Raw genomic sequence first — 16,563 nt, 5'->3', positions numbered from 1 at the left:
AGACTTTGCAAGATTACTTGGTTTCTTTCTTAACAATCATATTCCATTGGGTGTAGGTTGTAGCTAACTATCCGTATGGTGGGGACTTGAGGTCAGTGAGGTGGACATTATTTTCTTATTTGAGAAGAGTGGGATGCACTTCAGATCGGATCTAATGCATTTGGACTCGAAGGGATTTTCTATTTCAACACATCCCTAGGTGCTAAGTTGGAGTAAACTTGAGTTGGATCCTGATGGTGGAGTGTCGGTGTATATTTGTATGACATTGTTATTTTTAAATGTATAATTAATTTTACTTGTTGCCATTCAAATATTTTATTTGTAAATAAATTTTAATAAATGAAAAATGAGTTTAAATAGTTTTGACAACAAAGTGATAAAAGCTTGGATCATTTTTATCATTTTATTGAAACTATTAAAATTTTTCCTATTTAAAGCAAATAATTTACATACGACTTTTAGAATTCCACTAGCCCATAAATAAAAATTAATAAATGAAATATGAGTTAAAATAGTTTTCACTACAAAGATAGTGCTAAAAACTTAGATCATTTTTATCATTTTACTGAAACTATTAAATTTTTTTCCCTCATCCTTTTAAAGCAAATAGTTTACATAGAACTTTCACAATTCCATTGCAGGGGCCCTTTGCTAGTTATATTTAAATTAATTTATTATATATAAAATTTGAAAAATAATTATTTTTTTTATATTTAAAAAAATTAAAGTGGAGTGAGATTAAATTTGAATATGGTCTAAGTCTATTAGGATTTATATTCGAATATGAGGTCTTCAAATCCGATCAAATTTCAAATCAAATTCAGATACAAATTTTCAATAATTAGATCATATTTGGATTTTGCTACATCCTATCCGAATGTGAGCCAATTTCAAGCACCTACAAACCCCAGAACTTTGCTTTGCAAGCCTTTAGGACAGGAGGAAGGTCTCACGATCCATTTTAGTGAAGTTCAATATAAGGTTTGATGCCAAGGTGAACCAAAGGAATGTCCATTTGACCATCCACTAAGCACTCGCCTTAGCTTTCTAGAGTGAGAACTTGATTTAAGTGATCTTTGGTACCGTGGTTGTTTCTACTTGAAACTCTACCACATAGTTCCACCTAGGTGTTTTGAATTTAAATGTGGACTATTTGTTTGGTTGAGACTGTTTTGAATTAAAATAGTCATAAAACATTTCTTCAACAAACATAAAACCCGGGGGTGTTGGAATTGAAATTTCCTCCATCAGCTGCACATTTGAACAAACAATCTAATGGCTCTTAATTAGTTGGCATTCTACATTAGTGTAGAGATATATTCCGGTGCATCATATACTAGCCAAAATGGAAATACACCATTGAATACCCATAAATCCTACTTCCAAAACAAGGGTGCTTTTTTTTTTGTCTATACTTCTAAGATCATAAGATCTACATGTAAATATTGATCTATGTGTAATATTAACGAGTCAACCACATCAAAAAACATTTATTTTTAAATTTGACCATTGGATGAGAGATCAATATAGTAGGGTGGTATCACATTGAATATAAATATTTCATGTAGCAATGCCAATATCAAACACAATACTTCTCAAAACACTTGTAGTGGCAATAGTACCAACCGAACAAATTTCATGTTGAAACGCTTGTAGTGGCGATAGTACCAAAACACAGTCTTAATCATGTTTTGGAATACCCACATGATGAAAGGAATGCCATTAGTAGAAGATATTGGTGAAAAGCATATTCATTACAAGATAAACATTTTTGAGGACAAAATATTTGAGTAATATTTTCAGTTACTTTTTATATGATCAAAATGTTTTCCTTGCCATCTACATCAAAGTAAATTGGAAGGGAAAGAAAGCAAGATTTTCATCATTATACAAAAGGTGTATCAACAATTGATGAGACATTTCAGCTTCAAAATATGTCCATTTTATTTTATGGTGAAAAAAAAAAATTACGCTGGTTTTTTTTACATGCGAATTTTATTTGCACCACATAAATGTATGGGAGTGCAAATAGGTTGAGTGTAAATTCTAATTTACTTTTGCTTCAGATTTGGCTGTGTTATTTGCTTATAAAGGGATGCTTGTTTCTTGGATTTTAAGAGGGGGAAAGTTGGTCAATCTCATTGACTAAGAAACATATATTATTTTTTCAGATTTATGTGGGGACTAGTAGGCCTGTTCAGGGCCGGGCTCGGGCTTGATTTTTGTCAAATGTTGAATGGGGCCTAACCCGAAGCTCAAGCCTGACATAGTGTAAGTCAGGCCCAAAGCCTGGCTCGTGAACAGGTCTAGGGACTAGGGACAATTTATTTTTTTGAGTATCACTTACCTGGGTAGGTAAGTGCTACCCATCTCCCATGTGGGTAAATAACTTTTGCACCTAAGGGAAAGTTGTCAACACTTTAATGGGACAAAAATGCCCATTTTAATAATGAATTTTTATGGTCAAAACAATCATTGTCTTATTTACCTAAGAAATACAAGAATATGGGTAAATGCACTTACCTGGATAAGTAACTTATTGAAAAGTGAACGAGGCCTAAGAAGTAAAAGGGGTGAATCTATGATGGTGGAAATAAATTATACTAAAACCCTCCCCCGGGCATGTAGTTTGATGAATTCCACCTAATTGGTATAAATTTTTCCCATATCATGTATTTCTTGTATCATACTTGATCCCAAAGTAAAATGATGTGGTCTCTACTAGACTTGTTCATATGCTGAGTAGCCTAGCAGTCTGGCCTGCTCCTTGGTCGGGTTTGGACATGTTCTTAGGCCCATGGGCCCGGGCTTGGGAATTCACATAAAAGCCCGGCTCGACCTAGAATTATTATATATTAATATGTATAATAATATACTATTAAAAATATAATAATATACATATTATTTTCTTAAATTCATAAGTCCTAACCCTAATTTTTCATTCAATACTCTCCCCTCTCTCGGCTTCAACCTATTTTTTTGTTCAAACTTGGAAGAACTTAGAACTTCCCTTCCAGATCGGTAATCGAAGATAGCAGACTAGTAGGCTAGCAATGGTATAATCTGATCTTCCTTCCATAGGTGGCAACCAGCGATCGGTGAGGTGGCGAACGATATAATCTCTCTGACGATGCATCTCATTCTCTGATCTCCTTCCATAGGTAGCGACCGACGGATGGCAAGGCATCCCATTCTATGATCTCCTTCCACAGACATCTCCTTCCATAGACAGCGATCGACTAGGCTAGTAGCGGTATCATCTAATCTCCTTCCACAGATGGTGAACAATATAATCTCTCCGACGAGGCATCCCATTCTTTGATTCTCTCCTTCCACACGTAGTTTCCATCTTCTCTCCAACGATGCCTCTCCATTCCCCAACAACAATCTCTTTCTCTCTCTCTCTCTCTCTCTCTCTCTCTCCCCCAGTCTCCCCTCCAATTCATCGATAGCAACTCAGTCTTTAGTCTCAAGCTCAGGCCTCAAGCTTTTATGAGGGTTGGACTTGAGCCTAAGATCTAAGCCCGATGGTCGGGCCGGACTTGAGCTCAGGCTTGAATAAATTATGTTGATAACAGGTGAAAGCTCGGGCCGGTCCCACCCATGAACAGGTCTAGTCTCTCCCTTATATGAAATAGAATGGACATAGGACCTCATATAAAGGAAATAGGGGGAGGGTTATTTGTTTGGAAATGAGGTAGGAAGCAAGATGATATTGTTTCATTTTATAATGAGAGAAAATTAAGGTAAAAGGAAGGTGGTGAAAATTGAATTAGTCTTTGATGAGATGCAAAATGTGCACCACCAGCTAATGCAAACGAGATAGAAGTGCAAATTTTGTATCAATTAAAAGTATAAATCACAATTACAAAACTGAACCGAGTGCAAAATTTGCATACCGTTGAGATTTGCACCAGGAACAAAACCAAAAATCACTTGGGATCTTTTTATCAGTAGAAAATGAAGTGCTTTTACTGTTGTTTTTCCTACTTACCCTCATTCTTTGTTTCGTAATTCGTACTATGGAAACAAGGAAAGTAGATTATAGAATGTTCTCCTCCTCTCTCTTCCATGGAGGTATCATTAGCAAGCAAGCAAGGTACATTATTGAAACCCTGTGGCCACAGTAATGATTTAAAGGAAAGCAAATAAGTTAGAAGAATTTGGACGAAGCATGCTAGACCAGTTGTCCTTGTATATGAACTTAATTGTGTCACCAAGATCACTATTTGCTAGCTACCATAGTCGTATGAATGCAAAGAGCTACTGGATGCTTCTCCTGGAGTAAAAAACTAAAAAGACGTAAAGCTCTTGTTTGATGCTAGCTCTTGGGAGTGATGCTGCTAGCTCCCCCAGTCCCCCTGGCCTGTACAAGCCCAACCAAACATACGCATGTGGGATCAGCTCAATCATGCATCCACCCTACATCTACATGATTGATGGTTCACAGTTCACTCACTCCTTAGGTGGGGCCTGGACCCATGATCCACGGCCCACGGCCCACGGGGAGAATTTAGCATCACCTTTAATGCTTTTTATTTATTGTAGTGGAGGATCTTGGATGTTTATGATGAGGCATCTGCATTCATGGCCCACGGCCCATGGGTTTGTGTTTGTGAAGCTAAACGCCAAGTTCTGACTTGTGCTATAAGAAGCAGCATGCCATAGAGAGCTCGGCCAGCGGCTCTTGAGGTTGAGGGTTCGATTTGGGCTTCGCCTTCACCGGACGGCGGATGCCACTCAAACCGAAAGGCCCTAATGCATTGAAAACGATGACTTGTCTCTTTGGGTCTCTCTAATCCGACAACCTCATGTTCTCAGCTTTCTAAGAAGACAAGACAGGACAATTACATGTAGACAAGCACAGATATATATATATAACTCACACAGCACACATATACACAGATGCCTGCACGCGACACAACAAAAATTTCAAATTTCAAACTTCAAACTAAAACTGGTTAAAAACTTCAAATTTTAATGTTAATTTGAAATTGTAATATATGGCATGCGTCGATCATAAATCCATGTCTAATTGTTCCTTGTCAATTTGAGATTAGGCCCTCAGCTTCTAGGCATAATTTTTACATGCTTTAGACATGGTTTTTATTAAATAGAAAGCATAAGAAAAATAATGAGCTTGGATCCATAGGCTGAGGTCTTACATGCAAAACTGTAAATAACTTTCAGTCAAGCACCCTTCTTTTTTTTTTTTTTTGTGTTGATGTTCTTAACACTAACAGAGCTCTCCCCTGGGCGTTGCTTTTGCGATATTAATTGATAATTAATTAATTATGATGGTATTTGGATTTGGAATATCTGCCCTTCTTTACTGTTGTTATTTTGCCTCAATGGGCAACACAGCATAATAAATAAAACAAATGTGATTGTGATGTTTTTAATAAAAACGTGTTGGATAGAGATAATGCAGATGTAGTGTTTAAAGAAATCTAGCCCCTATTTGGTATCACTTATTTTAAGTATTTATTTGAATAAGTACTTAAAATAAGTGATGGGATCATATAATATGTGATAAATAAGTATTTATTCGTGCTTGGCCAAAAAAAAAAGGAGTGAATAAGTGTTGATTTTTGAAATGAGTACTTAAAAAAAAAACAACCTAGGGCTGCTTATTTTAAGCACTTATTCAATAATTACTTGATCCAATTTTCTTATTTTTTTTTGGGACAGAATTGTTCCCACTGTTTTTACTTTTTTTCCAAAATCCCGTTGAGTGCTCCCGATTCAAAAACTCCATTTGAGCTCCAACACAAATCAATGTTGGCGACAAGCAATCCCAGACTAAGAAAGTATTCTAGGTACATGAATCTCTCTCTCTCTCTCTCCTTGCTTTGTTTTAGGCAACTCTCATGGTTATAATTGTCATTTTTGTAAATACAATAACTTATTGGTTAAATAACTCAAAAAACACTATAATCCAAATAAATACTTAAAATAAATACAAGTGGTTTGGAAAAGGACTTTCCAAACACTAACAACTACTTATTCAAATAAATACTTTAAAAATAAGTATGCACTTATTTATAATTACTTATTTCTCAAACGATTTATTTATAACTAATTACATGAAAGAGGGATGGGATGTTATTGCTTTAATTTTTTTAACAAATTAAGGAATATAATCTCAAGCAGGTTTGACAATTTATAATGAAAACCTAATAAAAAAAAGTTGTAAAAAGAAATAACAAAGGACAAATAGGAATCTATTCCAAAAAATCTAATCTTATGTATATACTATATATAACTTCATTGTCCCAAGCAAATGGTTGTACTTGTGCTTAGTTAGCACAAGCCTTTTTTTTTCTTTCTGTTTTTTAGAAAGTTGTATTTTTCTTTTTCTTCCTATACATAAATTTAAGTGTTTTGTTTGTGACCCGTAATCCCAATACCAGCCCCACGGCTTAATTTGTGGTAGACAGAGTACCTGGTCTTTGGTCGTGTTTGGTAGGTTGGCTTTTGATAGGGTTGAGACCTTGGCTACTTGTCTATGAAATCGCAAGCTGTACTTCATATTCATTTGATACAACCGAGACCGGATCTGATATTTACAGAACGCGCCTCACACTAACCTCCCAGGTACATCCCATCATGTAGTGGGAATATCTCCCATGATTAATAACATATAAATATTGATGATGTTTCCGATACTTGGTGGGACGCGCTGCGTGAGATGACTCTCGATACAACCACTGTCTGTTTCTATTTGGTAGCCTCAAACAAAAACAGTTCTTTTAATGCCACTCTCTTTCCAGTTCACGTACATGCTTTTCTTCTCTTGTTTTATTGCATCCCACGTGCACTTTAGACTCCACCAGCAGCTACATGCATTGTTGTTCCAAACTGCAAAACCCTTTAAAATCCTACATCTATTCCTTCATCCTAATATTCTTTTCTTGTTTTTTCTTATTATTAATGTGGTTTTGCCGCTACCATAATTCATAAAAACTCAGAGCAGCTAGCATAATCCCCTTCTAGCTTTTATTTAATAAAGCCCTAACTAACATTTTCTTTTGCCTGAGGATAAGAACACTAGTTCATCTCTTTCTGTTTTGTATTTACTTGGTTGTGGGCCTTGTGGCTTTCTGTATTCGCTTTGTTTCATTCTACTGAATGGAGGGTAACTTTTGGTCCTTTGAAATTACAGTTGTTGCATGGACAAAATCAGGATTTCTTCATCTTATTAGAGCCGTTAGATTAGAATCTTTCACATCAAAAGTCAAAACTACAGTTTTTTTTTTTTTGATACAATTGCTTAATTTCCGAAACAACTCAACCTTTGCTCCCCTTTTCATTGTTTGGTAGAATCCCAAATGGAGCCTTAAAGACATCAATCCAGGCACATGGTATTCTATCTAGGTCTGGTTCCAATCCCACGGTTTGAAACTTCTTTGTCTCTAATCACGGGGGTAATGGGATAAGGAGGAAGTCTATGCCTACGAAGCAGGACAACGAGAGGAAACAAACTAAACTGTAAAGAACGAGGGGAGAGAGAGAAAAATAAAATGGCGTGGGTTGATGAATGAGAGTGAAGTGTGAGACGGACAGTGAGACATGTCCTTCGGGTTGGTCCCGATAAAGCAGAAACATTCCAAACTGGTAAAGTTAAAACTTAAAACCACCCCACAACCCACCTTTATTTTTTTTTTCTGCATTGCTTCCTTACGTGAATTAAAAGAAAAAAATAACCGTCATCATGTATGATCTGTAAATCTCCATTCCTGGTTTCCTTGATGTTGGACATTGGAGCTCGATTCAATCATTAAGAACAGGGTGGAGAAATTAAGATAAGGGATCTCTAGATGTTACAGAGTAACTCGTTCCTCTCGAGATGTTGTTGGTTTATGAGTTAGTAGATCCTTGGTCTTGGCCTCTTGGGTGTGTTTAAAAAGAGAACCATTTCATGGTTGAAGTGGTTCTATTTATATATATCCGTTTCTCGGTTTATGCTCTTTTTGGTTTTATTTTGTGAGACCTTGTGCGATAGTCGGTTATGGGGGGAGACAGGAAATCGTTTCTTTCTGGATTTAATGCTTTCTCTACTGTTTTCAGAGTGACCCAAGACGTGATTTCAATGACTGAGTAAGACATTGAGTTAGACATTTGGAGGAACTTTTCAAACTTCTTTTCAACTACACTGATTTATCTTTGGCACAAAGTTTGTACTCTTCTTTTCTCTTCTCTAATGATACGGACCAGGTTCCTCGTTGCCGAAGTATTGCTATATACTCCATTTTGTATTTGGGTTTTCTAGCTTTTAAATTTGCAGTCTTGCTCGTCATCTAGATTTCTTAATTGCAAACCTAGTTTAGATTCTGGGCTCTTGAAATGTTTGTGGATTTCTGCCATTTTCTGACTTGTGAGATATCATATTCAGGATTAGAAAGGAGGCAAAATTATTTTTGAGCTCTAATCCCTGGTTCTGAATCTGGATAGCTACACATTTAAGGGTACTAAGGATGGTTGTAGAGGAATTTCAAGTAATTTTGGGATCTATATCACTGGTTTCATTCTGAATATTGTTTGTCGTCTGCATTTTTTCGTCAACGTTCCAGTATGGCCGAATTTAAAGTTGCAAGAGTAGAACAAGGTCACACCAAGATCAGAAACGTCCCTATTGCCGTAACACCTGAAGGTTTTTGGTGCTGCCCCTCTCCCGTTGTGTTTCAGAAGACCCTCAAAACTCAAAACACCCAAACTAAGCCCAAACCCTCCCCTCAACCACCCAAAACCTCCGTTCAGAAAAAGCAAACCTCTTTACCTGAGAGAAAACCAACTCCTCCCCCATCAAGATCGAGAATTGTTTCGGATGATCAAAGAACTGTAAGCTCTGATAATGCTGTCGTTAGTCCACCTGTGGTTATCGAGAGAGTGCCAAAGCCCAATACCGAAAATTTGCAGCGGAAGGTTGCAGTTGCATTTGGTGAACCCGCAACCAGTGATTTGAAAGTGGTTTTATCTGGAAAGCAGGGTGTTTCTGTAACAATGAGTGTTCACAAGGATGTGCTTGTGGAAAATAGCAGTTTCTTTGCTGATAGGCTTTCTCAACAAGACTCCTCTTTGCCCTGTCTTGAAATTGGTGACTGCGAGGATGTGGAGATTTATGTGGAAACTGTGGGGTTGATGTATTGCAAGGAATTGAAGCAGATAATAATCAAGCAAAGCATTTCACGAGTACTTCGTATTCTCAAGGTATTTTATGAGAAATCCACTAGTGATTTCCCTACCTATCTTTGCAGTTATGGAATTATAAGTTAATGATTTTGGCCCTGGTGTTCTTTATTTCCATTCCTCTTCATGGCCAAAGTATGATCTTGAATTCAAGAAAATTAGCATCCTTTCAAAATTTTAGCTTTGATTGACTGCATTTATTTTATTTTGTCTCTTAGTTGATGTGAGGGTACTTTAATTTGTTATAATTCATGATTAAGTGTTCTTTTTCCTGTTTTATAAGTGCACTTTGGGGGTGCAAGACAACATGTTTGGTTTTGTTTTTGCTGATGTGGTAGTTGTTTTTGTTTTCAAAAACAAAACCAACCATGTTGTTGAACACCCCCTTAATCTTTTAATGGAGACTTACTGAATATAAATGTTATAGTAGGAAATTAGGCTGCAGCAGTGCACTCCTACTAAGGCTACATTTGGCATTCCTTATTTTAAGGACTTATCTCCTTTTTGCAGTTAAAATGCCCCTATGAACACTGAGTTTTTAACTGCAAAAAGGATAAGTCCTTAAAATAAGGAATGTCAAATGCATGTTAACAAAAATGCATTTTATCTTTCTTTATTGAATAACTCCAAATATCAAAAGTTTAGAAAGAATTAGAAAACAAGAATTCTATCTGGTACATCTAGCAGATGTTCACATATGGAGCTCTTAGAACTTTGCAAGATGTAATTGAGCATCTCCTTGTGATAAAACTTGTTAAAGCGCATGTATGAAGCTGTTAGGTTAAAACTATGATTATGTTCCCCTCCTTCCCTCCCCTCTTTTGCATTCCATTTCTAATCATACATTATTTTAATGACACTGGTGCCGTCACTTGAATCTTTTTGATTTTCATGTATTCTATAGCAGTATAGTTAAGAGACTGGATCTGCTACCTACTCAGCTTCCAACATGATGGCTGCACATCTCAAGTACAACCCCATCAATGATAACATACAAGCATGAAACAACTGATAAAAAAACATACAAGCATGAAACATGTTTGAGATGTGTGGCTGTAGATCATGTTGGAAGCTGTGTGGGTAGCAGATTTGGACTCCATGTTTGAGATGTGCGGCTGTAGTGTCTTGTCGGTAGGTGTGGGTAGTGTCTTGTTGCTAGAGTGTGTAGGTAGCAGATCTGGGCTCTATTGTAAAAGCCCATTAAAGTATGCTGTGCTCTCAAGATTTTCAGCTTGAGAGCATTGGGTACATGGGTACATGAACAGTCTTACTGCTGCATTTCTAGGCCTGGAGCTCAACAGAAGATTCTCTCTGTACCCCTCTCCTATCAAGAAACTCAGCAATATCATTACATCATCTATGCACCTATCTGCATGAGCTTTTCAGCCTAGCCAGGCTAAGGATTTTGCTTCCCTAATGAGGTACATGTATGTTGTCATTGAAAGGGGTTGTACTTGAGGTATGCAGACATAGTGTCTTGTGGCTAGCAGATCCAGACTCTTATGTAAAAGCCCCACTAAAGCATGCTGTGCTTTAAAGTAACCTAATTAGTGGAAGTTTAAGCATGAACGAGTAAAATTGGTTGCCCTTTCTATTTTTGGCGATAACCCTTATTAGGAGTATTTTCCATAACCAACTAGTGGTACCCAATTGGAAGATGGTTGGGTGGGCGGGGGGGGGGGGGGGTTCAGGGAGAGCCAAATAACCACCAATGGACATGCCCTCGAATCCTCGATAGAGTGGAATGTGAAATGAGATTCATGTCACTGGCTCCATAATAGTTGGAATAAGGCTTTATTGAGTTGAGATTATGAATTACTTGTATCTAGATAGAAGTTGCTTTCATATTGATAACTTCATATTGAGATTACTCCTGCAACAAGCTTCCCACCACAAAGTTGCTTTCATATTAATATAACTCAAACACACACACATGCAGACCTATTTGATTTGAAAATTTGAGCTTTCTAGGAATCGAAGGAGATACAGAGAACTGTGACTTGGGTTTATATGTTGAGTATTGATCTTTTTATTTTAATCAACAACATGATTAAAAGATTTCATTAATAAAGGAGGGCCTTGCTATTCAGAATTTATCAAGGACAATACAAAGCATTATTACTAAACAGAAAACATCTAATGAAAACTTACAACCCAGCTTAAAGTTGTAACTCCTTTACCTATAAACCAGTCAATTTTGATATGGTGCCCCTGGGACTGGAGTCACTGACTTTGTTGTCTGTGTTTACGTCGTGTCAGAGACCAAGAAAATAAAGAAAAAAACATAACAGAAAACACACAAGTTTTAACATGGTTATGTGATTTGTGCCTACATCTACAGACTCATCATCACCATCATCCATGCCCACATCCACAGACTAACCCCTGCTAAAATTCACTATTCTCATTTCAACAGATATAGTCCTATGAACAGATTAGTTTTTATATCACCAAATTAGGTTTTTCATTGGCTTTCCTAATTTGAGTTCAACTGAGAATGTACATGGTAAAACAAATACAGAAATACCCGTGTGAATAATGTAGAGTCAAATTTTGCATGCTGTTTTGACCCTGTTTTGCTTAACAGAGATGCGTTCTAAGTTCTAACACAAGAAACCTATTCATCAGTTTACTCTCTTTCCAACAAGAGTGAATAATGTAGAGTCAATTTTGCATGCCTTTGCTTCTCTCGAAAGCAACTTAAATTGCCATTGGCCTTTTTCAACTGAAGCCATCCAGTTTGGCAATTCCCTTCTACTATCATTTTATTCCATAGAAAAGAAGAAGCCAACTTTAACCCTTGAAGAAGAGCAAGCATTTATGATCTTTAAGAAAACTTGTCTCCCACAGGTCCAAAAAGACTAAGCAGTATGGTTCCTTCATGATTTCTGAACACATCTCCAATTCCTTACAGGATTGGGTTAACTAAGTAGTGTAAGAGCTGGCATGCATGAACAATCCTGTTGTTGTATCCCTGGCCTGGAGTCCTCTATATGAAGTTATTTTATTAACTATAGACAAGGATCAGAGTTTCAATACGATATGCCCCGTCTCTGGCATATCATATCGTATCTTTTGGTTCCCAATACACCTGTTTACAGGTGTTTTCGGGAATCCATTTTTTAATATATATATATATATATATATATGAAACTTAAACTAAAAAAACTAAAAAAATAATAGGGGGAGTATTGTTCAAAGTACCGATACACAGAGCTAATGGATCCTGCATAGAGCTAATGGCTGACATAAATGGGTATACACACACACACACATAAGTACATGAACAGTCAGACTGTTGCACCTCTAGGACTGGAGCTCAATAAAAGATTCTCTCTGTAGTCTGTACCCCTCTCCTATCAAGAGACTCGACAATATCATTACCTCATCTAGTCACCTATCTGAATGAGCTTTTCAGCCTAGCCAGCCTAAGGATCTTTTATTCCTTAATCTGATGTCTGAGAACAAGGATCATCAGTATTGTGGGTAGTCATGCATTATCCACCTTATTTGATATTTCGATTTCCATAGAAGTATTCATCAATTTCAAAATATTAAACATCTAGTACCAACAATGTCAATGATAACTAAGTGAACAGGCATTGTTCCAGCTGTGCAGGGTCTTGGAGGTGATGCACTTAAAGCATCTAGGTCAACCAGTTCACTGGTTCTTGTGCTTTGGATTATAGTCAATGAACCTCATTCTCTATAAGTTAGGGATCCACAGCTATGGGATCATATTTCAAGTTTGAATGATGAAAAGCTAAGCAAACTGATGCTTGAAAAAAGGAAAAAAAATTGAGCTCAAATGTAATTGTAATTATAACTAAAGTTAAATGGGAGAGATAAGAGAGATTGTCTCTCTCTCTCTCTCTCTCTCTCTCTCTCTCTCTTTCTCTTGTATACTTTCTTTTAAATTCAATGAAGTAATCAGTTATTCATCAAAAAAAAAAAAGGAAAAAAAAACCAATTAACATTTCCCAATAATTTTGTGAAAGATTGGAAGGACACCCCTAGGAATTTTTAAACTCCATTGGTAGTGCCTTAATCCACCAATAATGGGCTAATAGTTTTGAAAATTGCTTGTGCATATCGAAGCTCTAGAAATGCTTCTGATCTTATAATGAAAGGATTAATAGGACTCGTCTTTATTCATAAAAAAAATAGGACTCATCTTTTATCCATTGGATGCCTTATAATAAGAGCCATAAGCCAGTTCATTGGTCTTTATCTCCTTGATAGGTATCAATAACCTGAATGCTTTCTCTGTTTAACCTCAACAGTGTTTAATTTGAATGCTTTGCAATACATTGGAAACATGCAATGACTTGCTTCATCTAACTATACATAAGTGAATATGCTTTGCAGGTTGCAGAATTTCTTCGCTTCCGCTTGTGCATAAAGTCATGTTTGGAATACTTGGAAGCTGTTCCTTGGGATGGAGAAGAGGAGAAAGTAGTTTCATCAGTCTTACGCCTCCGCAATGATAGTATCACAGTCACCCCTGTATTGAAAAGGGTGTCTTTGGATATCTGCAACCACCCTAATGACACACTAGCACACATAATGGATCTAGTTCTCAAAAGCAATGAGGAGAGAGGTCGACGTGAGATGAAATCCTTAGTACTGAGGCTCCTCAGGGAAAATAACAACGTTCCCACTAATGGTGGTTTGGCTGACATTTGCAGTGAAAATATATACAATTCATGCCAAAGCTGCTTAAGTTCACTGTTGCATCTTTTCAGGCAAGCTGCAGAACCAGGATTTACTGATAAATCTGTGGATGGGAAAGGTTCTGTAGTGAAGCAGATATCTCTGGAGGCTGATAATCTTCTCTGGTTGCTTGAAATTTTAGCTGATCGGCAAGCAGCTGATGAATTTGCATTGATCTGGGCCAGCCAGCAAGAGTTGGCAACCTTGCACTCAAGGCTGCCAGCTGTGTCTCGCCACCTTATTAGCTGCATTACAGCGAGGTTATTTGTGGGAATAGGAAAAGGGGAGATCCTTCCATCTAAGGATACTAGACTTCTCTTGTTACAGACATGGTTACAGCCATTGATTGATGACTACAGCTGGTTGCAACATGGCTGCAGGTCCTTTGACAGGAAGGTGGTGGAGGAAGGAATGGGGCGGACAATACTTACTCTCCCTCTGGAAAACCAGCAGAGTATTCTACTTTCGTGGTTGGGAAGTTTCTTGAAAGCAGGGGACAATTGTCCCAATCTTCAGAGGGCCTTTGAGGTATGGTGGAGGAGGACCTTCATCAGGCCATTTGTTGAAACACAGGGAAACCTAGACCAGTCAGAAAAATCAGAAAACTCAACGACATCAAATATGAATGTTTTATCATAAAAATCTGCAGGGATGATGGAGTTTCTGACATAAGTTCTAAGAAATTATCTCAAAGTATGAAGAGAGGACCGAATAAAGTCTTCGAAGATGGGAATAGAGAAAGTAAAGGATATTAAATTGTGGTTTGTAATTCTCTTACAGAAGAGAGATTAACATGGAAAATGACACATCTGGAGGAGAACCAGATCTTCCTCTGGTTGTTTGCTTTGTTAACTTCTCCAGAGGACTAATATAGATAGGTGCTTATTGTGTAATTTCTTCTGGATTGGTGCTAAGAGTAGCTATTATATGCATCTTGATTTTGTGTTTTTTATTGAATCTGTGAATTCCTTACTGCAAATGCTTATATGTAAAGTCGAGTTTGCTCAGATGAATGCTGTATAAGGTTTTTTTTTTTGGTACTCACTTCCATGGCTGCTACCTTTTGCAGTGTGAACATGAAATCTTTCCCCTGCCCCTCTTGAACATTTGAGGCATAACTCCGAGCAGCAGGTTAGAGACGTGGTCGTAAACATTTGTAATCACCATGAAGCACTGCATATTCCCCTTAATGACCGATTGGTTTCTCTTGTAAATAACTGATAAAACATGTATCAATCATTTATTTTTTATGGTATGATATTGGAAAAAGTAGTAATTTAGGCTGGTTTATTTGGTTGTTTGATTCTTTGGATTTATCCCATACAACCAAAATTAGTTAGTTGGTCCATGGAGCACATGCATGGACAGGCTCGGAGTGCCACTTCAGAAATGCACCTCAGTGCTTTAGCAAACCAGTAAGAGTTGGTTTTTTGTTGAATACCGAAAGAAAAGAACAAAGAGATGCTCTTTTGGCATAAGAAACTAGTCGACATGGACTTCTAAGTTCTAACATTAGTTTGACCATCCTAGCGTTAAAGGGTGGCGCAAAATGTTGGCACAATGAAGTTGGATAAAATAGAATAAATACCACCACTCTAACCGTCGTCTTCATCTGGATTCTTTTGAGTATCTCAAAAGAACCAAGGAAATGGAAGACGCACGAAATTCAACGAGAAAGGATAGGTACAATTGTAGGCTGTTGGCTGTTGCAACCTGGGACTTATTATTCTCTAGGCTCTGGAGGGTTCCTTCTTCCTCCAAGAAACCTCTTCTGCTCCATTATTACTAATGTCTGACGTTTGCTTTTCTGTTATGAGGATTCCTGATTCAAACAGATATTATTATTATTATTAGAATTATAAAAAGAAAAAAGAATGGAAGTATAACGGGGGTTGATGCTATGGATAGGCAGTCAGAGATACTTAAGAAGTTAAGATGGTTGTAAGTGAGACAATATCGATCAGAAAAGTCTGGGGGGGGGGGGGAATAAAGAAGCTAATAGGGGATTAGGGAATGAGAGTGGGTGGCACTTTGTATCAAATATCAAGCTAGCAATCAAAGAAGCTAGATTTAATTGATAGGTTGAATATCCAAGCACTTTCTGATCTGCGTACCAGAACAAATTAAGATGAAGTATCAATCAAATCTCATAAGATCAGCTATAGGGTTGTCATTTTTTGTGCATCATGCAAATGATTATAATATATTCATATTGACTCAAATCAACATTGCCCCTTAATTTTGGTAATTACCACTGTTGTCTTCCTAGATAATCTGAGCAGACAAAGGAAGTGGAAGTGTGGAACCAATCAACCATTCTGGACACTGATCAGTGAGGGCAGGGATGCACGTGCAGGCCCAATGAGTCTTACAAGGCCCAATGAAGTAGAAGCTGATCGAGTGAAGGAAGCGTAGACAATTGATGAATCAGGAAGGAGTCGGAAACAGACTCATAGCAGCAGGTTAACCTTAATTAATTAGCTCACATCAAGGAAAGTCTACCCTTGCCTCTTGGAATTGTTGCAGAACCCGACCAACCTGTTAATATAATGATTGTATCTCTTAATTAAATTACACCATAATGCATTGCTATCACGCAACCTCTGCAGCTACTTGTGTTTGGACCAAAGAATTCCAAACCCTTCAGCCTTCGCCAAAGGT

The 16,563-nt window shown here is 37.3% G+C and overlaps 1 protein-coding gene across 2 annotated transcripts; it reads left to right on the top strand.

Annotated features, from left to right (window-relative positions):
- The first annotated feature begins 7,666 nt into the window (after nucleotides 1-7,666).
- Nucleotides 7,667-15,154, top strand: LOC148850994 (BTB/POZ domain-containing protein At3g50780-like). 2 transcript variants are annotated; one of them, XR_016098690.1, is made up of 3 exons: nucleotides 7,667-9,210; nucleotides 13,558-14,780; nucleotides 14,972-15,154. XR_016098690.1 is itself a non-coding variant. In XM_088942577.1 (2 exons), exons 1-2 carry the CDS (start codon nucleotides 8,575-8,577, stop codon nucleotides 14,539-14,541), a joined length of 1,620 nt encoding a protein of 539 aa, XP_088798703.1. In that variant the 5' UTR covers nucleotides 7,667-8,574; the 3' UTR covers nucleotides 14,542-14,859. The 2 variants fall into 2 exon arrangements, 1 of the variants encoding a protein (XP_088798703.1); XM_088942577.1 differs by lacking the exon at nucleotides 14,972-15,154 and having other exon boundaries at nucleotides 13,558-14,859.
- The last annotated feature ends 1,409 nt before the right edge of the window (nucleotides 15,155-16,563 follow it).

This window comes from Nelumbo lutea, chromosome 5, assembly GCF_056320005.1.
Source record: "Nelumbo lutea isolate HS-2025 chromosome 5, American lotus-T2T, whole genome shotgun sequence".
Classification (NCBI taxonomy): Eukaryota; Viridiplantae; Streptophyta; class Magnoliopsida; order Proteales; family Nelumbonaceae; genus Nelumbo; species Nelumbo lutea.
Note: the sequence above shows the minus strand (reverse complement) of the source record. Positions and strands in the feature narration are given on the sequence as shown.

What these genes read in the sequence shown, in the direction of transcription:
- LOC148850994 (XM_088942577.1), top strand. Translation starts at nt 8,575, where the DNA reads ATGGCCGAATTTAAAGTTGCAAGAGTAGAACAAGGTCACACCAAGATC. An exon ending in GAGTACTTCGTATTCTCAAG is followed by an intron (nt 9,211 to 13,557) that starts GTATTTTATGAG and finishes TATGCTTTGCAG; the next exon opens with GTTGCAGAATTTCTTCGCTT.